The sequence below is a fragment of the Aspergillus ochraceoroseus genome (genome assembly GCF_002846915.1).
Source record: "Aspergillus ochraceoroseus IBT 24754 chromosome Unknown P175scaffold_4, whole genome shotgun sequence".
NCBI classification, from domain to species: Eukaryota; Fungi; Ascomycota; class Eurotiomycetes; order Eurotiales; family Aspergillaceae; genus Aspergillus; species Aspergillus ochraceoroseus.
Genome location: NW_024468479.1, coordinates 809,959 through 830,595, shown reverse-complemented (window position 1 = coordinate 830,595; position 20,637 = coordinate 809,959). Strand labels below are relative to the sequence as shown.

General features: G+C 49.5%; 5 protein-coding genes across 5 annotated transcripts; 3 read left to right on the top strand and 2 right to left on the bottom strand.

Annotated features, from left to right (window-relative positions):
- The first annotated feature begins 82 nt into the window (after window positions 1–82).
- P175DRAFT_0523603 (GPI anchored serine-threonine rich family protein) lies at window positions 83–1,745 on the top strand. Its single transcript, XM_040899326.1, has 4 exons — window positions 83–578; window positions 611–689; window positions 751–885; window positions 958–1,745. The coding sequence occupies exons 1-4, from the start codon at window positions 494–496 to the stop codon at window positions 1,364–1,366; spliced, it is 708 nt and encodes a 235-aa protein (XP_040752124.1). The 5' UTR covers window positions 83–493; the 3' UTR covers window positions 1,367–1,745.
- Window positions 1,724–3,659, bottom strand: P175DRAFT_0501359 (alpha-amylase; the record flags this gene model as incomplete). Its single annotated transcript, XM_040897150.1, has 7 exons — window positions 1,724–1,866; window positions 1,930–2,179; window positions 2,255–2,489; window positions 2,555–2,575; window positions 2,656–2,679; window positions 2,735–3,336; window positions 3,433–3,659. Coding segments are annotated over 7 exons (1,384 nt in total), but the record flags the coding sequence as incomplete, so codon positions are not given.
- An 857-nt stretch (window positions 3,660–4,516) lies between these two features.
- Window positions 4,517–6,240, bottom strand: P175DRAFT_0437991 (alpha-amylase; the record flags this gene model as incomplete). The annotated part of the gene is made up of 2 exons (XM_040893884.1): window positions 4,517–5,161; window positions 5,233–6,240. The coding sequence occupies 2 exons, from the start codon at window positions 6,238–6,240 to the stop codon at window positions 4,517–4,519; spliced, it is 1,653 nt and encodes a 550-aa protein (XP_040752122.1).
- A 3,332-nt stretch (window positions 6,241–9,572) lies between these two features.
- On the top strand, window positions 9,573–17,778 carry ags1 (alpha-1,3-glucan synthase Ags1). The gene is made up of 6 exons (XM_040897149.1): window positions 9,573–10,407; window positions 10,461–10,636; window positions 10,705–16,665; window positions 16,715–16,920; window positions 17,003–17,516; window positions 17,588–17,778. The coding sequence occupies exons 1-6, from the start codon at window positions 10,048–10,050 to the stop codon at window positions 17,634–17,636; spliced, it is 7,266 nt and encodes a 2,421-aa protein (XP_040752121.1). The 5' UTR covers window positions 9,573–10,047; the 3' UTR covers window positions 17,637–17,778.
- Window positions 17,779–18,368: 590 nt separating this feature from the next.
- On the top strand, window positions 18,369–19,907 carry P175DRAFT_0458355 (zinc-dependent alcohol dehydrogenase family protein). The gene is made up of 4 exons (XM_040894675.1): window positions 18,369–18,561; window positions 18,632–19,021; window positions 19,094–19,540; window positions 19,594–19,907. Exons 1-4 carry the CDS (start codon window positions 18,400–18,402, stop codon window positions 19,636–19,638), a joined length of 1,044 nt encoding a protein of 347 aa, XP_040752120.1. The 5' UTR covers window positions 18,369–18,399; the 3' UTR covers window positions 19,639–19,907.
- Window positions 19,908–20,637: the final 730 nt, after the last annotated feature.

The window sequence follows — 20,637 nt, the reverse complement described above, 5'->3', positions numbered from 1 at the left end:
GCAAAGGTTGGATGATACTCTGTCGTCTTTCCTTCCGGTTGTCACCCAATCTGCTCCGAATCAGAAACCTTACGATTGTCGGGCGTGCGCTAGGGAGACGGATGTCTGAGACAGATCCAAGAATTGTGCAGGGCCGAAATTGAAAGGTGGGAATCGGAATACGACTTGTCTTAGGTTTCCAGGATGAGAATTAAACCCTACTGGTCAAGACCCTCCCGATTGAACCGGGTCTCTATTTGTAGGACTAGTAGAAATCTTACGTCCCTGCGCTTGTCTTGGAGCTATTTTTATTTCTTGCCTTTTGCCCCCCAGGGTTTTCTTGGTTGGGTCCTGGCGGGTAAAATGATCCAGATATTTGAGACATGAAGTTTTCGACTTGGTTCTTGACGCCTCTCCGCTTATAAACCGGGAAACCCTGTCCCTATAAATCTTCTCGGTCGGTTCTGTCCATCCCGACTTGTACTTTCTTCGCTACAGTCGTTACCAAATCAACATGCGTTTCTTTCTTCAATCTCTCCTGCCTCTGGCAGTCTCCGTTGCGGGTAAGCTGGGAATCCCCGAACAATCGCAATGCGGTTGTAGGTACCGAGGACTGACTGGCATTTCTCAGCTCTTTCTGTCGTTGAGCCCAAGGAAGGCGCCGACATTGATGCTTCCGATTCTTTCACGGTGAAATGGACTTCTGTCAGGTATAATTTGGACTCTCTGCCTGGAGTATGGACCAACCCCGCTAACACTGATCTATTGCAGCACCGATCCTTCTAGCTTCGATCTGTACATCGTCAACAATGCCGTCTACCCCCCCGTCGAGACCAAGATAGCCTCTGATGTCGAGACCTCGGAGGGATCTTACACTGTGGACAATGTTTCTGGCATCACCAAAGGGTATATATATATATAGATCACCCACGCACCCTCGTCTGCCCTCCCAAGCTAATGCACCACCCTACCTCTTAGACACGGGTACCAAATCAATCTGCTGTCCGACTCCGCGCAGAACTCGGGAATCCTCGCCCAGTCCCAGCAGTTCAACATTACCGGCGCTGCCTCCAGCTCTTCCTCGTCCACTTCCAGCTCTTCCACCACCAGCACCTCCTCCACCTCCACCAGCACCTCGTCGACCGGCACCTCGACCACCTCGACCACTCTGACTACGTCCGGCGCCACGACCAAGACCACCTCTGGCAGCAGCACCAGCGCCGGCAGCGCCACCACCAGCTCCGGCGCCGCGTCCTCCTCGGGTGTCAAGGCCAACGAGACTTCCTCGGGAGCTGCCTCTGTCCACACCGGTGCCGGTGTTGCCCTGGCTGTCCCCCTGACTGCCGGCACTGGTCTCTTGCTCGCGGCGCTTTTCTTCTCCCTGTAAGCGTCGTCTTGATCGACCGGCCCCTAGGAGCCATACTCTCTCTCGCGAGAAGAGTGGTGAAGATTCCTTTTGATGTACTTTGGTGAACTTTTTGAGTATAATGTGTTGGGAAGTAATTAGAGATTGACATTCAATTCTGACCATATGATTTTATTTTTGGGATTGGAATCTTGAATAAGCACTTAGTACTCCGTACATTAGTTAACATTCACTAGTCGGTACAATCAAGACAAAGTGTGATCTATCACAAAGAATACGAGGGGATACCATACATACCATACATACCATACATACCATACATACCATACATACCATACCATACCGGTACCTCCCAGTACCAGTCAGAACACGGTACTAGTAATTCTTGATGATATTTCATAATTCTTATCTAATACTTACTCTAACCCTTACTTATACCCTCCCTCCCTCCGTACTCCATACACATTAATTAACTAGATACTAAGTAGTACTCTATCTAGAGATGACCAAAGCTCTCATCACTACGCAAAGTCAGCAACACGAAAACAGGAACCAAGAAAAAAAAAAAAAAAAAAAAAACCTACAAGGCCTGGAAGGATTCCTGACCCTGTCCGGCCAAGGGCACCCAGACCCCGGCGGTCATGGCACCGATAGGGAAAACCCCGTACCCGTGTCTGTCGATAGTGATAGTGATAGTGGTAGCCTGCAACAGATCTACCCACTCGGTATTGGCGTGTCGAGAACCCACGTACATTTGTTTTTGGGCGGGGCCGGCGTTGCTCAAGAGACAGACGAGGCCGCATGCATGGGAGGAATTTCCGTAGCGGACAAATCCTGCTGATGTTAAACCAATCAAAAAAAAAAAAAAAAAGGAAATGAATGAATGAATGAATGAATGAATGAACTCACCGATGCAGTTGGGGTGATCGAAATAATCTTGCTGTTCGCCGTAAGCGTATAATTTCCGGGCTTGGATCAGGATGGGCAGTTTGCCGTTGCAGGCTGGGGGAGTCGTCCGGTGGTGGTGGTGCTGGGAATTAGGCCGGGTCCCGTATAGATCCCCGTAGAAGACGCAGGGGTGGCCCTCCTTGCGGAGGAGAATCAGGGCGTATGCGAGGAGTTTGAAGGAGGGTTCGACGGGGGTCTGTTAAGATTGTTTGTTAGTTGGTTGGTGGGAAGTTAATGGAGGCACTCGGAAACGAGACTGACTTCGAGCATTTGTCCCGGTTGCTTTCGAGTTCAAGGAGATTAGCAAATACGAGGCGGACCAGGGAAACCAAAGGGGGAGAGAGAGAAGGAGAAGCACGAACGGTATCGTGATTGGCAACAAACGTCTGGCGCGGAGAGTTAGCCTTTGGTCATGTCAGCGATGGACGAGGGTTGTCTTACCACGGCATGGTTGGGTTTCTGCTGCACCAGGGTGTTCTGGAGGATGCCTCGTAGGTCTGCTGCGGCTCCCTTCCGGTATGAAGCTCGCGAGAAGTTCCCGAGAAGAGGCACATCGTAGGCCGCCACCGTCTCGTCCATCTGCTCCAGGTACCCGAGGAGAGCCCGGATATCGCCGGTCCAGTACTCGGCCATGACGAAGAAGTCTGGATTCGCGGTTGCGCGCACATGCTCAACAAAAGCCCTTTGGAACCCCGAGGAAAAATGTTTGGCGGCGTCGAGCCTCATGCCACCGAGCGACAAGGCCGTGGTGATCCAGGTGCCCCAGTGTAGGAGATCCTGACGGACTTCCGGGTGGGACAGATCCAGATCCGCAAACATCAGATAATCGTAGTTCCCATTTTCTGTCGAAACATCCGACGCCCAGTCTTTGTTGGGGCCGAGGATTTTATAAATCCCGCCTTTCTTGCGCATATCGTCCCAGTCGATTCCGCTGAAATGGTGCCAGTGGTATTTCATCGCGCTGTAGGCATTGTTGCGGCCATGAAAATCGAACCCGACCCAGCCATCCACCTGGATGGGCTTGGATATTTCCGCGGTTCTTTCTGTATGAAAAAAAAAAAAAAAAACGAATCTCAATCAGCAGATGTCCAAAAAAAAAAAAAAAAAAAAAAGGCGCGTTGGGGGGGTTTGAAGCATACGTTTAGGGTCTACTGGGACAGCAGTGAAGCGCTCTACATGATCCGCTCCAGCCTTATGATTGAGTACGGCATCCCAGTAAACGGCGACGCCCAAGTGCTGGGCCTCGCGCATGAGAGCTTCCAGCTCCTGCTTCGTGCCCCATTTCGTGGCGGTTGCTCCTTTCTGGTCAAACTCCCCCAGGTCATACAGATCGTAGATATCGTACCCGTTGCCCAATGGATCCATCCCTTTACATCCGGGGGGGATCCATAGTCTATCGAACCCAATGGCCTTCAACCCCGGGAGAGCATGCTCCAGACGACGCCAGTAGCGTCTATCAGCCGGCATATGCCATTCGAACGCCTGAAGGATCAACGAGTTCTCCGGCGCATGCCATGAGGGGAGCTGATCTAGCCGGGTTGCTGCCTCTGGCCGGACCCCCAAGACACCGTTAGCATTTTATGCAGATTTCATTCAGGAGGGAAAAGGGTTCCTCAACCTTCTATCCGCTTCCAGTTTGGTTCTTTTTTTGGCCGCCGAAATGGATAGCAGCAGCATAAGAAAGACGATGATGCCATTAGCACTGGAGCGTCAACCTTTTGCCGCCGCGACTATGGTGAATATGTTGGATACATGTTGTTACCCGTACTCTATCCAGTGCAGGCTAACTCCCGAACGGAGTTTACACTTTACAGTACGTTTGGTGGCGCGAGCCGAGAATCCGCCAAAAACCGAGACAAGCGAGTGGAACAGTGAACACACTAGTGAAGTGGGCTCGAGTCTCGGACTCTCTGTACGGAGTACACTCTGGAAGAAAAGTGACAAATATAAAGAACGCAACCGTGGCTACGATTCCCCACGCGAATTCTAAAAATATGATCTCTCTTTACGTTGGAGTGGATTTCAAGTGGATTTCGAGTGGATTTACATTCAAGTGGGTTAAATGAAACTGAGATGTCCCGTAGCAGCCCGGAAGAGGTTGGAAATATGTACAAAAATTTGAGACCGCTGTGGGGAGAGAAAAAAGAAAAACTACTCCGTTAATGTCCTAGAAAGGAAAAGAAAAGAAAAAAAAAAAACAGAAAAAATACACACATACACCGCTTAAAGCATCATGGTGATGCTCGTTAATAACCCTAAGACGACCGGAACCATAGTCATTGAGATGCCCGGGCGAGTGGAGAAGGATGCAGAAGAAGACTGGGTCACTCCCGTCCGCAGAGCAGCATAGGAAACATTGGCCGAAGAATAGCCACAGAGTCCACTGCCGTCCATGAGTTCAGCCGGGAAGAACACCCGGGGCTCTCCCTTGCTCATTGGGATCTCGAACACGCCCTCCGGGTCAACGGTGTAGTTTTGGCAATTGAGAATCTCCACTAGCTCCGTGTCGCCGTTGTAGCTAACGGGTAAGGAGAACGTATAAGGCTTGCTGTTGAGGCCCTGGGTGGACAACAACATCAGCACCTGTCGACCTTCGAAACCTTTCATGAAAGCCAGTTCACTGCCGCCGCGGTACACGACTTGGGTTGGTAAATCGACATAATCATTGCCCATTTTGTAGGCCTGCTTGCGAATCGCGTTGAGCGTCGCAATGAACGGGTAGAGTTCCGACTTGGTGTCGTATTCGGTGAGCCATAGGGCTTCTCGGTTTTTGGGAACGCCGTCTCCGTTCAAATGTTGCTCCTGGCCCTGGTAGATCATCGGCACTCCATCGAAGAGAAGGGTGAATGTGATAACGTTCTTGGCAAGCTATGTAGGTTCCTTTGATTAGCCATTGAAATAAAAAAACCGGACGAGGGGACGAGATGGAGCATATTTACCGAGAGGTCATCGGTCATGCTCGCAAAGCGCGCGACATCGTGATTTTCCGAGAACGACACGAAATTGGTGACATCGTTGCATGCGGATCTTATCATGGCCACTTCGTCAGCCAGGGAAGTGGTGTTGCCCAGGGTAAACGCCTCTAAGATGGAGTAGTAGATCGGATAGTTCGGGACGCTCTCGATATAGTTGTTCTGATAAGTGCAGATGGTGTCTATATTGCGTTCGAAGACTTCTCCTGTCATGAAAAGGTCGAGCTTTTGGCCAAAGTTTTGCAAGAAGCTCGGAGTGATCGACTTGGCCGCATCGATCCGCAGTCCGTCGAAGGAATACGTGCTGATCATCTGTTGCGCCCAGGTTTCGAGCATTTCCTGTACTTCGGAGTGTTCCGTGTAGAGATCCGGCAGCGCCACATAGGTATCGCCGGTTTGGCAGAGCTGCGCGTCGGTGTAGTTGTTCCAGTCGGTGATTTTACAGTAGGGATGGTAGTAGTCGGAATTGTTGAACGGCGTGAGGACCGAGTAGTCGATGTTGGTGGCGGGATCGCTGCCGTTGGTCATGTAGGCCATGTTGTTGATCACCGTGTCCATCAACAAGTACATGCCACGAGAGTGCACAGCGGCGCTGAGATCCAACAAGTCCTGGTGGCTTCCGAAATGCGAGTTCAGCGAATATAGGTCCAACGGCCAGTAGCCATGGTAGGCTTCACCATAGTAGACGTGTCCCGCGAGGTTCTCAATGACCGGGGAAATCATGATGGCATCGAACCCCATGCCCTGAATGTAATCAAGATGGTTAATGGTTCCTCTCCATGTTCCTCCACAATACAGGCCCGCCGTAGTGTTGCAAGGGTAGGTTGTCGACCCATCTGTCCGTGCAAAACGATCGGTCATAGTTTGATAAACCGATCTGGATTTCCATTCTGCTAAACTCGCCGCGGATGTCGACGCAGCCAAGACTGAGACCAATACGAGGCTTACGCGGCGATAGAATTGCGGTAATGACATCACGGTCGTCGTTGATACGATTATGGATGGTGATGTGATTACCTTGGGAGTTAGTAGTTTTTCGTGTAAATATGCTGAGGAATCAGCGCCTAGACTCGAAAGGCCCCCCGCAAGAAACCCCCCCAAAAATCAAATAAAAATCTAGATAGATAAAAAAAAAAAGAGTGTGAAGTATCAGACACAGCGAGAGACCATTGAGATGAGGGCGTATCCAGGGCCTTAAGCGAGTGAGTGGGAGGAGGCCTGCGTGAGCCAACCCGATGTTAGTAGCGATTGGAGGCGAAGGATTTGGATATGGAACGATTGATTGGCTTTGGGACAGTCACGATTAGATGATCATGATGCTGAATGATGGAAAAGAGGGCAAAAAAAAAAAGAGTGACTAGATTCCGTTCAGAGTGACTGATAGACAGAAGGAGCGAAAGGCATATCTCAACAATCAAGACCAGAGGGACGAAGTAAAGCCGAGGACGAAGAGAAAGGAAAACAAGCGTGCCCTCACATGAGAAGAGTCAGGGAATCAAGTGAAAAGGGGTGGGGAAAGGGTGCTTTCCGCAGCGTGCACCGGTGCAGACGAAGCGGCATAACCCCTCGATGGTCCCAGGGTTAAGACGGCGAATCTACAGGGTTTTGCCATGCAATGACTATCGAGGCAGGTACTTTACATATCTGGAGAAGCTCGTGTGACCTCGAATCCAAGTTGCACTCGTCTTTGCTTCTCGAGGGAAGGATTTCGCTCCCAGCTGAGGAACTGGACAAACTGCACCCTCCAGGGTTGGACATGGCGTTGATAGGGCAAGGATTTCGGGCTGACATTGCACTATTTACTCCGCACACCCAAGGTTCGACTATAGTAACCAAGGAACCAAACAACCCTCGGGGCTTTTTGCTCGCAGGCACGGAATATCTGTGTGTGATAGTCCAGGGACTAGTGGAGGAAACGCTTGGGGTCTAACGACGGAGACAGGAGACTGGTGGCAAACTTCACGGTGTGTGAAAGCGTCCAACTCGGACGGGGTACGGAGTACTCTGTAGAGTATGTGAAATGGTCAAATTCTGTGGACCCTCGCTCGCAATTTGTAAACGGGGTTGGAGGTTGATATTAATGGGATTTCCCTGGGATCCGATCCCCCCCCAATTCCTACCATCTGCTCTCCATTTGAAGAGAGAGAGAGAGAGAGCCATGATCATGGCTATGCGAATTTCCAGAGGGTTTCTTTTCTGCAAGCAAGGCTCAAAACGTAAGACCTTCCTCGTCGTGCCGGCTATTAACTATTGACGGTACGATGTAGTTGGACTTCGAATTCACCGGGGAAGTAGCTAGGGGCCTGCTATTCTTGACCTGAGAAACAAACTGAAACATTGGCAAAAGATTTGATGCCCGAACTAGCCACGAAGAAGCGGCCTGCGTGGACTGAGATGTCTCAAAAGTTGGACCAGTGACAAGAGTCTGTCTGATTATTCTAACTCACTGGTCCGCAATGACGATAGAGATTTTGACATGCACTCTGGGCCTGCCGGAAGCGTCGGAGTCAAGTCTCAGGCTAAATCTCAGGTCTCTCCGGCACGGTATGAGGTCTTGATCGTTACTAATATAAGGGCACTGACTGAGTCCTCCCGAATGTCTGTCCGTTTTCCCTGAATTTCCATCATGACCAGGAATTACTTTAAATTTACTATTGGGGTGGGAAAATTCTGTCTGTTGCCCAAGAAAATTTCCTGGTTGGAATTGGTATAGTGGCGACTGCACAAAGAGATGCGAGAAAAAAAAAAGGGGGGGAGCCACCGTCGTCTGACTGGTCAAGTTTGAGTCTTCTGGATCTTAGATAGCAGATAGTACGAGGAGTCCGCACTCCGTACAGAAGCAGAGATCTTGTCGTATGTTCAATGGAAGGGAGGACAACTTCTTAGGGTTAGCAGCGTGGGTCCGCCACTAACGCACAAGTAAGACAAGAGAATAGATTAGAATATGATGCGGCCGAGTGATTTAGGGCGTTGATTGGCAGGGTCCCTTTGGGATTTAAATATTTCTTTTCTTTCTGTGTCAACTGTTTTTATATTTATTTTTTCTGGTCCCAGGGAATTCGTGGATGCCAACATACCGATACCTGTCCACGGGAACCCTGGTATAGCATCATCCTCGCCCAGAGTCCCCAGTCCTGGCCAAGAAAGTAAAAGGACACAGATAAGATTCAAAAGATTCACCAATAAAGTCATCCTTATTGGGGTTTGTGGCGGCTGGCCCACTTCGGTTCTGCTGTGCGATCCGCTGCTATTTATTTACATTTTACTAGTGTCCTTAGGGCTAGTGTTTTTGTTCCATGGTTCTCGGGATAACGAGTGAAACCTGTACTGGGACGCCTTTTGCTTGTATCTGACAACGGCAATAAATACAGTTGTCTTATTGGAAGATAGGATCCATTTGGCGAGTCTCGTATTGACCATGGTTGCATTTAATTTTAAATGCCCTTTCATGGGTACGGAATGGTCATCCCGGGCATCTTCTCTCTCTCCCTCTCTCTCGACCCTCATGGACGCAGGACAGGCAGGACCTTTAGGAGTACGATGTAAAGGATGAGGTGATCTAGCTTATCTATCTACAGGGTATCATCTTTCAATTTATTCCCGGATTCGGGTTACACCCGCGAGCTAGCAGGCCAGTGCGGTAGATACCAGTCAAGACAAGTCTTCTCCGTAGTACTCTGTAGTACTCCGTAATAGACATGGATACGGAGTAGTGACGGGGGAAAAAATGAAAAAAAAAAAGAAAGACACCAGGCCAGGATTAGGGGGGAAGAGGCTCCAGACTTCACTTGTATCCAGATTTTTCCCACTGTTCCAGAGATAGGCCAGTTGTTACTCCACCCAATGGTCTCAGACCAAAAAAGAACCAGACTTTTCTGCTTCCGATAACAATACGAGCCTCTACCGGATCTCCCATTTGCTGCAAATCCACGGTTGCCCTAGGCCAGGGTCAAGACTGTTCCGTGCAGGGTTTGATGCAGATGGTACTCACATCGTACTGTACCTGGGATTGTCTTGAAAGAAGAGAAGAACAAAGCAAAGAAAGATACAACAACGGGAAGAAAGAGAGACACCAAGTGGACACACTCCATGGATCAAATCAAAGTGGAGGAAAGTTGGGCTGGTCAGCCTCAAGCGGATAGTAAGAGGTTAGAGGTTCGTCCTAGGAGAAGCACTTTGCGGCATTGGTAATAGTAGGAATAATAAGAACGTTTAAAATAAATACCAAATAAATAAACCAAAATAAAAATAAAACGGACTTCGCATAATACGAGGAAAGTAATAATATGATGTTATTATTAGCACATCCTCTCAAATAGTTAGGCTGACTTGATATCCCCGACATTTACTTTTGATCAGAATCTCAGCCCTGGATGTCACTCGATTAGACTCTCCTCCATCCTCTCCTTCTTCCTCTTGCTGTTTGTTCGATTTCCACCTTTTCCCCCTTTCATTCGTTACTCTTATTCGCTCGCTAGGTTTTGGTGCTTTCTTGCTCTCTTCTCGATTTCAGCAAATCAGCCAGTCTTTGTTTTTTTTTACGCCTCCCATCTGTTCCCTGCGTTTTGTGATAGATAGACCTTAATAACCCACGACGGAACTGGAAAGAAAGAAAGAGAGAGAGAAAACACTCACGAGCTGGTCTGCCGGCACTGATACAGGAGGAGGCTTGATGGGATACTAATCCTTATTTTCGAACGGCATCGCATCCCCCTCCTTCACTTCGCGAACTGTTGCCACAGACGCGGCAGACACTGTGCGCTCATCGACCGACCATCCACTATGAGGTGGAGACTTTCCTCGGGAGGGTTGATAGCACTCTTCGCAGTCACGTCGATATGTTGGCCATACGATGAAGCGTGGGTCGATTATAACCTCAACGAGAACAAGACTGCGACAAACCCGGCGGAGTACTGGGGGGAATGGCCCAACCATCAAGGGCAATACTTCCCCTCTCCCGACAACTGGCGTTTTCCATTCTACACACTGTTTCTGGACCGATTTGTCAATGGAGACCCGACAAATGACAATGCCAATGGAACCTTGTTCGAGCATGACCTCAACTCCAACCAAATGCGCCACGGTGGTGATGTGAAGGGCTTGGTAGACACGTTGGATTATCTACAGGGAATGGGAATCAAGGTCCGCCTACTATCCGCCTACACAACAGGAAACGATACTGACTGCCTGTATAGGGTCTGTATCTCGCAGGAACGGCGTTGTTAAATCAGCCGTGGGGTTCGGATGGTTATTCGGCTCTAGATACCACCCTTCTAGACCACCATTTCGGGACTCTTCAGGGATGGCGAGACGCAATTACTGAAATCCATAAGCGCGGCATGTATGTCGTTTTCGATAACACAATTGCTACGTGAGTACTTCTGTTCACATGTCCAATAAGGGGAGGGAAGGCTTACCTTTTTTTTTTTTGGATTCTAGCATGGGCGATTTGATCGGATTCGAAGGTCACCTAAACTCAACCACACCATTCTCGGAAAAGGAATATAGAACTCTCTGGAAGACGAGCCGTCAGTATGTGGATTTTCGTATCGGAAACACATACAACGAGACTTGTGACTACCCCAGGTTCTGGTACGAGAATGGGTATCCGGTCAATGAATCCTTGATCTCTGGCCTTGTTGGATGCTACGATAGTGACTTCGACCAATACGGTGACGTGGAAGCTTTTGGTGTGTGGCCAGACTGGAAACGTCAACTCGCCAAATTCGCCTCGGTGCAGGATCGTTTACGAGAGTGGCATCCTACTGTTCGAGAAAGGCTGATTCGCCACTCCTGTACCATCATCGCCTCTTTGGATATCGATGGGTTCCGATATGATAAGGCAACCCAGGCGACTGTCGATGCGCTAGGAGATATGTCCCATGCATACCGTGAATGCGCTCGCAAAGTGGGCAAAGAGAACTTCTTTATTAGTGGTGAAATTACCGGAGGCAATACATTTGGATCGATCTATCTTGGTCGTGGCAGACAGCCAAACCAGCAGCCTTCGTCGGCTGACGCAATCAGTTTAACAAATACCTCAGATCCCCAATACTTCCTGCGTGAAACGGGACAAGAAGCTATTGATGGTGCAGCATTTCATTACTCCACGTATCGTGCCCTTACCAGGTTTCTGGGAATGGATGGCCAGCTATCTGCTGGATTTGATGTGCCCGTCGACTTCGTGGATGCCTGGGGTCAGATGGTGGTAACAAATGACTTGGTCAACGCAAATACTGGCAAGTTTGATCCCAGACACATGTACGGTGTCACCAACCAGGATGTGTTTCGATGGCCAACCATTCAGTATGGGGTTGAGAGACAGCTATTAGGCTTGTTTATTACTACCCTCCTCATGCCCGGCATCCCCCTGCTCCTCTGGGGCGAGGAGCAGGCGTTCTATGTTTTAGATGCTACTGCTACTAATTATATCTATGGACGACAAGCTATGTCTCCCGCGACTGCATGGAGAACCCACGGATGCTTTGCTCTAAGCTCGTCGCAGTACTACCACTGGCCTATTGAGGCGGGACGTCAGGGCTGCCATGATGAAAGTGTTGCATATGATCATCGAGACCCTTCCCACCCATTAAGGAACATCATCAAGCATATGTACCAGATGCGAGAGCAGTTTCCAATTTTAAATGATGGCTATTCTCTGGTGAACCTTTCCAAATCCACGGTGGAAGTACGCTACCCTGGTTCGAACACCACTGATACTGAGACTGGCATGTGGTCAGTTGTTCGCGATCTTAATAGTAACGTGCAAAACTTTGGATCCAATGCAGCTAACCAACCTGTGTGGCTTGTTTATCAAAATGTGAACCGAACTATGGAATATAAATTCGACTGCAGCGATAATAAAACCGCCTTCATCTCGCCATTCCCAACCGGAACACGCGTCAAGAATCTTTTCTACCCCTATGATGAGCTCGAGCTGATTGATTCGCCTCAAAAGCTTCATTTTAATGGGTCGACTGAGTTTAATGGTTGCTATCCCAACCTAACATTAAAGGCGTATGAGTTTCGCGCATATGTTCCTCATAATATGTTTATCAAGCACCGGCCTATGATCACCCATTTTACCCCAGGACACGATTTCCCAGTCCGATCAACTGTTGCCCCGAACGCCTTTGAAAGCGTGAAAATCGGATTTTATTTTTCGGAGGAGATGGATTGTGATTCAGTGACCAAAGCACTCTCGCTCAACTCGTCAACCGAAATTGGGAAAACCCCCACACTGGATACAAGCACGGTAAACTGTACCTCAATTTCACCGACCCAGGTGTCATGGACAGGTCAGATCCCAAGCACATGGCTTTGGTCCGCTAACTTGACGGGCGTGTACAACGGAGTCCATCGGTTGACCCTGAACAACGTGAGCAACGCCAATGGAAATGCAACCACAAATTCAGTGGATCATTTCCTGTTCCGCATCGGTCAAGTCGATAACCCTATGGTGTTCACGTCCGCCAACTACTCGACTAGTTTGCTTCATCAATATTCTGAGAACCAGACCCTCTTCATCCAGCACCATGCTGCCGGCGCAGACCAATATCGCTACTCTACCAACTGGGGAAGTACGTTCTCGAACTGGCTGCCATACAAAGGCGGAAACGTCACGATTGATGAGCTGCCGTGGTCTGGCACTAAGCAGCAGGAATGGAAGGGAAAGCATGTCCGTGTCGAGTATTGGAGTCGGTGGACGGGAAGTAGCGATTATGTCCAAGAAGGCGATGTTAACTGGGAATCTAAAGTGCCCCGCCGCTTCCCCCATGTCCACCTGAATGGGCCCTATAATCAATATGGATATGATCGAGGTCTGGACAACAAGATTGAGCTGGACACGGTTGATAGCTACTGGAAGTACCATTTTACCTCCGAATGGCCCGCCATCGCCCAGCTCAATATCTGGGGTATAAACCCCGATGGTAAACCCGATCAAAGCTGGGTTCTGGGTGACGTTGACGACGACAATGTTCTTGATCGCATGCCTCCGTCGTCGCTGTCGGCCACCGTCATCAACATCACCGATACGCCGCCGCGCCCCTACATTTCGTGGAAGTTTTACATCAATGACGGCACTCTCAGCTACCACCTGATTCCAATTGGCCACGAGAACATTCAAATTGCCATGTTCGTGCTCTTCTGGATTCTACCACTCTTGACTGGAGCGGCCTGTGTCTACCTCTTCATGAAATCATTTTACAAAGTTGCCTTTAACCAGAAGGGCGTCAGCGAGAAACACAACGCAATCCCCCTGGTCCTGCGCCGGCGACTCAAGCGCACACGGGCTACCGATGGAGAGGAGCACTCCAACCCACTTATGCGGCTCGCCAACAAGTCTGGGTTTTTGCAAAGCACTACCGCACTGGGTGCTGCAACAGGAGGCAAGAGACGAATGGTCCTGATTGCAACCATGGAGTACGACATTGAGGATTGGGCCATCAAGATCAAAATCGGTGGTCTTGGAGTCATGGCACAACTCATGGGCAAGACGCTTGGCCACCAAGATCTTATCTGGGTCGTGCCTTGCGTTGGCGGCGTTGATTACCCTGTGGACAAAGTTGCAGAACCTATGACAGTTACTATCCTGGGTAGTGCGTATCAAGTGGAAGTCCAGTATCACGTGTTGAATAATATCACCTACGTCCTACTGGATGCTCCTGTTTTCCGTCAGCAGTCTAAAACAGAACCGTACCCTGCTCGCATGGATGACCTGGACAGCGCAATTTACTATTCGGCATGGAATCAATGTATTGCTGAGACAATCAAACGATTCCCCATTGATCTCTACCATATCAATGATTATCACGGGTCCCTAGCACCTCTCTATTTACTACCTGGCACTATTCCTGCTTGTCTGTCACTTCACAACGCTGAGTTCCAGGGTCTTTGGCCGATGCGAACCCAGCAAGAAAAGGACGAGGTTTGCTCTGTTTTTAACCTTGAACTGGAGACCGTCAGGCGCTATGTTCAATTTGGTGAGGTTTTCAACCTTTTGCACGCAGGCGCTAGTTACTTGCGGGTGCACCAGCAAGGCTTTGGCGCAGTCGGTGTCTCCAAGAAGTACGGAAAACGATCCTACGCACGTTATCCTATTTTCTGGGGTCTGCGGAAGGTTGGTAACTTGCCTAACCCAGATCCATCTGATATTGGAGAATGGTCCAAGGAAATTCCCAAGGAAAATGATATTACTGTAGACCCTAATTTTGAGGCTGGACGAACTGAATTGAAGCGACAAGCCCAGGAATGGGCTGGTCTCGAGCAGAATCCAGATGCAGATCTCCTGGTCTTTGTTGGTCGTTGGTCTATGCAGAAAGGCGTGGACCTTATTGCTGATGTGATGCCTGCGGTGCTAGAAGCCCGCCCTAATGTCCAGCTAATCTGTGTCGGCCCTGTTATTGACTTGTACGGCAAATTTGCAGCATTGAAGCTAGAGCAGATGATGAAGGTCTATCCAGGACGTGTCTTTTCCAGGCCTGAATTTACCGCTCTGCCTCCTTACATCTTTTCCGGTGCTGAATTTGCCCTGATTCCTTCTCGCGATGAGCCATTTGGTCTCGTGGCTGTGGAATTCGGACGTAAGGGTGCGCTGGGTATTGGTGCACGCGTTGGTGGCCTGGGACAAATGCCTGGTTGGTGGTATAATGTTGAATCAACATCAACATCCCACTTGATCTACCAGTTCAAGCTGGCAATCCAAGCTGCCCTTAGCTCTAAAACTGAAACTCGTGCTATGATGCGGGCGAGGTCCGCTAAGCAACGTTTCCCTGTTGCACAGTGGGTTGAAGACTTGGAGATCCTCCAAACAACGGCCATCCAAATTCACCACAAACGGAATAATAAGGTTCATGACCGACCCTCGAGTCCCTCCGGAATCATGGCATCTGTCACCCCGCCCATGAGTCCGCTCATGTCACCGGGGGGCATCCCGGGCATGCCCCACTCTAGAGAGAGCAGCTATTCCAACTTGGATGTCGTGGCCGAGATGGGTAACCAGAACAAGACTATTTACAGCCGCGATCCTAGCCCTAGCGGGACTGAGAAACCAAAATCAGGTTTGAGTAGATCACTTTCTCTGGGTGTGCGCAGCGGTCCCGGTCATTTCGAGCGCCGTGGTCGCCCGCGACAGCAGGGTGATCAGATTCCCGAGAACGACGAGGTGGAATCCGAGTCCGAAGAAGACAGCGATGACGATACTGGCCACAGTTCTTTTGGGGACGATGAGTATACTATCACTGCGGCCCAGGCGGAGGAGGGTCGTAGAGGACACTCCAGCATCATGAAGCCCGGTGTTCATGCCATCCCTGCCCCTGGTACGCCTACCGGTCAAGATTCCTTGCATCCTCGATCTATCAGACCTCCCGTCAGTCCCAGTACTCCCCCAGGCCCAGAGCAGTCCCTCCTTGCGCCGCCCCGACCCCTGATGGATCCTGGAAATCGGCTGAGCAGTGCATCCGTGCTCTCGCTTGAATCCGTCGTTGGAAATAAGAAGGACTTCAAGCTCCAAAAGGTTGATCCATTCTTTACCGATAGTCACGGGGAATACTACAATACTTTCAAAACCAAACTCGAGGGTCTCAATGGGGCCAACTCCGAGTCGCAGCTCTGTATCGAAGAATACCTCATCAAGAGTGAAAGACAATGGTTTGACCGTTTCCGTGATGCACGACTGGGCCGCCACAAATCGCCCACACCCTCGATTTTCCGTGGAAAGAACAACGAGTCACCGGCAATGTCATTCTATAACGACGATGCGGCCTCCCATGTCGCCGGCAGTGAATATCAAGAGGATGATGAGACTGACGATGAGTTCCTCCTGGGCAAGGACTACGTGCCCCCGACTGGACTGAAGAAGTGGATGCAGATTAAAGTAGGAGACTGGCCAGTGTACACCGTATTCCTTGCCCTAGGCCAGATTATCGCTGCCAATTCGTACCAAATTACGCTGTTGACCGGTGAAGTTGGTGAAACCGCAGACAAGCTCTATGGTATTGCGACAACGTACGCAATTGCCTCCATCTGCTGGTGGCTTGTTTTCCGCTACTTCCAGTCGATTGTGTGTCTTTCTGTCCCATGGTTTCTCTACGGAATAGCTTTCCTTTTCATTGGCTCTGCGCACTGGGAGACGGACTCCTTCTCTCGGGGGTGGATCCAGAATGTAGGAAGTGGCTTCTACGCCGCCGCCTCAGCTAGTGGATCTGTCTTTTTCGCCTTGAACTTTGGTGACGAGGGTGGTGCGCCTGTCAAAAAATGGATCTTCCGTGCCTGTGTCATCCAGGGTATCCAGCAAGCATACATTATTGCGCTCTGGTACTGGGGCTCGACTCTTACGAAGGCTTCCAATGCAGGCCTTTTGACTGATGCAACCAATATCTCCAATACTTGGAAGATGACGTATGTATCCCATTTCTGTTTGTTGTATCAGTGGCTAACTAGCTTCTAGGGCGATTTGTTATCCTATCGCTGCCTTCCTTTGCGGCATTGGATTGCTCCTGATTTTCGGCCTTCCCAACTATTATCGTCAAAAGCCGGGCAAAGTGCCTTCATTTTATGTGTCGCTGCTGCGCAGGAAGATTGTCCTTTGGAACTTCGTGGCGGTCATTCTGCAAAATTTCTTCTTGAGCGCCCCGTACGGCCGAAATTGGAGCTGTAAGTCTTCTTCATCCTCAACCCATTTCATTCATACTCTTCGTTACTTTGGGGGGGGCTAACTTAGCTTCTACCTCACCAGTTTTGTGGACGTCCTCTCATACCCACGCCTGGCAAATCGTCATCCTCTGTATCGTGTTCTTTGGCGTTGTGTGGGTTCTTTTCCTCTTCATCGTTAGCAGGTTCTCCAAAGAGCACAGCTGGTTTCTGCCCGTGCTGGCCTGTGGTCTGGGTGCTCCTCGGTTTATCCAGATCTGGTGGGGCGTCTCTGGCATTGGCTACTATCTTCCCTGGGTATCTGGTGGCTTGACTAGCGGCGCATTGGTATCGCGCAGTCTCTGGCTCTGGCTCGGAGTTCTGGACTCCATCCAGGGTCTCGGATTCGGTATCATCCTTCTGCAGACATTGACCCGCATGCATATGTTGTTCACTTTGATTGCCTCCCAAGTCATCGGCTCTATTGCAACCATCTGTGCCAGGGGTTTTGGTCCCAATAGTATCGGACCGGGCCCAATCTCTCCAGACCCAACCAAGGGCGTAAGCGCCGTCCAAAATGGCTGGTTCTGGGTTGCTCTTTTCTGTCAGCTGCTCATCTGGTAAGTCATCACCATCCCCAAACACGAAGTTGAGACACATTTTGTTTTTCTAACCATGCTCTTGTTTCCAGTGGCGGATTCTTACTCTTCTTCCGAAAGGAACAACTTTCGAAGCCTTAGACAAAAAAACAAGAGCTTTGCATATATACATATATATATAACACCCTTGGGGGTTTGAGACCTTAACGATTACATGGTGTCATTCATCCTCGTACATCTCACCCGATACGATCCCTTTGAAGCATATATCATCATCATATAAAATAGCCATCACATCACTCTCTTGAATTACGTTCTCTTCATTTTATTTCTCATTCAAGGAAGGGGTTTGGAGTCTTTACTTTCACGCATGTATAATACAACCTGTCCATGAAACTTCATATCTAATGCAAAGCCTCTGCGCTTAACTCTATAATTACCCAATAATGAAGCTAATTTTCGATTCATTTGCTGTAGTAGTACGGAGGAGTACCCTGGTTGAATACTTGATAAAGTTGAAGTAAATGACGGGACTTGACCAGGTTTCCCTGGACCGCATCGCATAATCCATACTTGCAATCAATTCGTGAACTTACCTGATTACCCGCAAGATCCGATAGGTGTCATGACGATGGTTCAGTTCAACCTTGCTGTCTGCAGATCCTGGGCCCGAAAAAAAAAAAAATCTTCATCGACAAGTGGAGCTTCATTATGTTATTACGGAGTAGTTAACTACCCGAACCCCCCCCCCCCCGACTAAGTCTCCGGGATCGCGTGTTGTGTGCAGATTTTGAAGCTCTGCTTAGCAATCGGGAAATGATTTCACTATATATGCTATATAGGAACCCTCCCCTCTAACCCGCAGCTCTGTGTTTTCCCTCGATTTATAATTAACTTCAACAGGATGGCGTCCGCAACGATGAAGCAGTGGACCGTCATCGACGCAGAGAGCGGCTTCGACGGCCTCAAGTATACCGATGCGCCTGTCCCCAAGGTCGGCGAGAACGAAGTACTCGTGAAGTTGCATGCTGCCTCGCTCAATTACCGCGATGTCATCATTCCACAGGTTGGTTAAAACTACTATCCCCGTTAGCTCGAATGAACTAAAGTAATCTAAAACCGGTGAACCTACGCAGGGAATGTACCCATTCCCACTCAGCCTCCCCGTTGTCCCCGGTTCTGACGGCGCCGGGGAGGTGATTGAAGTTGGATCGAAAGTCAGCCAGTTCAAGACGGGCGACACGGTAGTCACCCTCTTCAACCAGCTCCACCAGTACGGTCCAATCGACGCGGCGGCAAGCAATTCGGGTCTCGGGGGTGTGATTGACGGCACCCTCCGCCAGTACGGGGTGTTTAATGAGAACGGAGTCGTCCGGTGTCCTCGGAACTTGAACTTCCTGGAATCGAGTACCTTGACTTGCGCCGGTCTTACGAGCTGGAATGCGTTGTATGGATTGAAGCCGCTGAAGCCCGGCCAGACGGTTTTGGTACAGGGGACTGGAGGCGTGAGTATGTTTGCGTTGCAGGTATGTTTCCCCCCCACATGATTGAGGAGGGGTTGAAGATACGCATATATTAAAACTGTATGTTATGTATAGTTTGCCAAAGCCGCCGGTGCAACCGTGATTGCGACAACCTCTTCAGATCAAAAAGCGACGAAGCTCAAGGAACTCGGTGCCGACTACGTTATCAACTACAAAACCCAGCCGAACTGGGGCGAGATTGCTCGGAGTCTGACACCGGATAACGCTGGTGTTGATCACATTATCGAGGTTGGAGGCGCCGCCACCCTAGCGCAGAGTTTCAAGTGCATCAAGTATGAAGGCATTATTAGCGTCATTGGATTCCTGGGAGGAGTCGATCCTAAGGACCAGCCTAGCATCCTGGACTCACTCACCAACATTTGCACTGTGCGAGGTGTCTACGTGGGAGGCAAAGATTTGATGAACGATATGGTCAGGGCGGTTGAAGCAAATAATATTCATCCCGTGGTGGATAGCCAGGTGTTTCCTCTTGGGAAACTCAGAGAGGCATATGAGTATCTGGTGAGTTTGTCTTTTCTCGAGGATGAAGCCCGCATACTGATGATTTGGACTAGTGGGCTCAGAAGCATTTCGGAAAACTAGCCATCAAGATTGACTAGTTCATCTCTCTTTAGTACTCGTACATACTTAGAAAGGGATCATGTATGGACTCACAACAGAAGAGAAAAAAAAAAAGAGGCCAACCGTGCTTGAAGTATACGTATAGCAGTCTTGGGCCGGATATTCTCAGCCTGATACATAACAGTATCTCATACGAGGAGTTTTCCTTGCTAGGAGCAAATTAGCTAAATCTGATATCAGAAAAAACATAGATCATCTTGAAGATAGTGGTTGAGCTTTTCATATTATCGAGGTAGAGTTGCAGTTCAATGTGGTTCTCTCTCTCTATAGATGTAAGCACGTGAAATTCGAGGCGGGGTTTCTCTCGAGTCTTTTCCAGTCGAATTATTGTGTCCTCAACATCACAGTTAACTCGCGTTCAGTAAACGAGATTACGCTCCAGGTTGGCAATTGTTCCTTACAATTGGTGATGAAATTGCTCCTCTTGCAGCCCAAGCCTCGTATTCCTGTTGTTAATCGCCGTCACCGACTCTTTGACCAGCTCCAACTCATCGCGCATCAGACGCCTTCCTTTTAATAATCCATCATCTCTTTCTTTCTATCGTATACTATCTATCCGTCACTTCTCTCTTATCGTCAGCAGTGATCCCCGGCAGGAGTGCACATGTCCTAGAATTGATTTGCAATGAAGAGCATCACCAGCGCTTTTAGGCGCTTGGTAGGGATGGAGGATTCCGTTCCCCAAGTGACCTGTTATCCGCCTCTCGGCCAGGTTACCTGCGCAAAAAATACCCCGGTAGGTCATTCTACGCCGCTCAATTTTCGTATCTGATTATGAATTTCGTGTGAAGCTTCGATTCACCGTCGTGCTGGAATCGGACCGTGAAGACTGGGAAGTCCAGATCTGGCATAACATTGGGGTTCCCGAGTGGACTGCGCTTCCTCTCCCAAAATGCGTTTCCGACGCGGTGCCGCTCTTAAATGGAGATCAAGCACCTAACTCGCGTCAAGCTTTCTCGGACGAGATTGTTCGACCC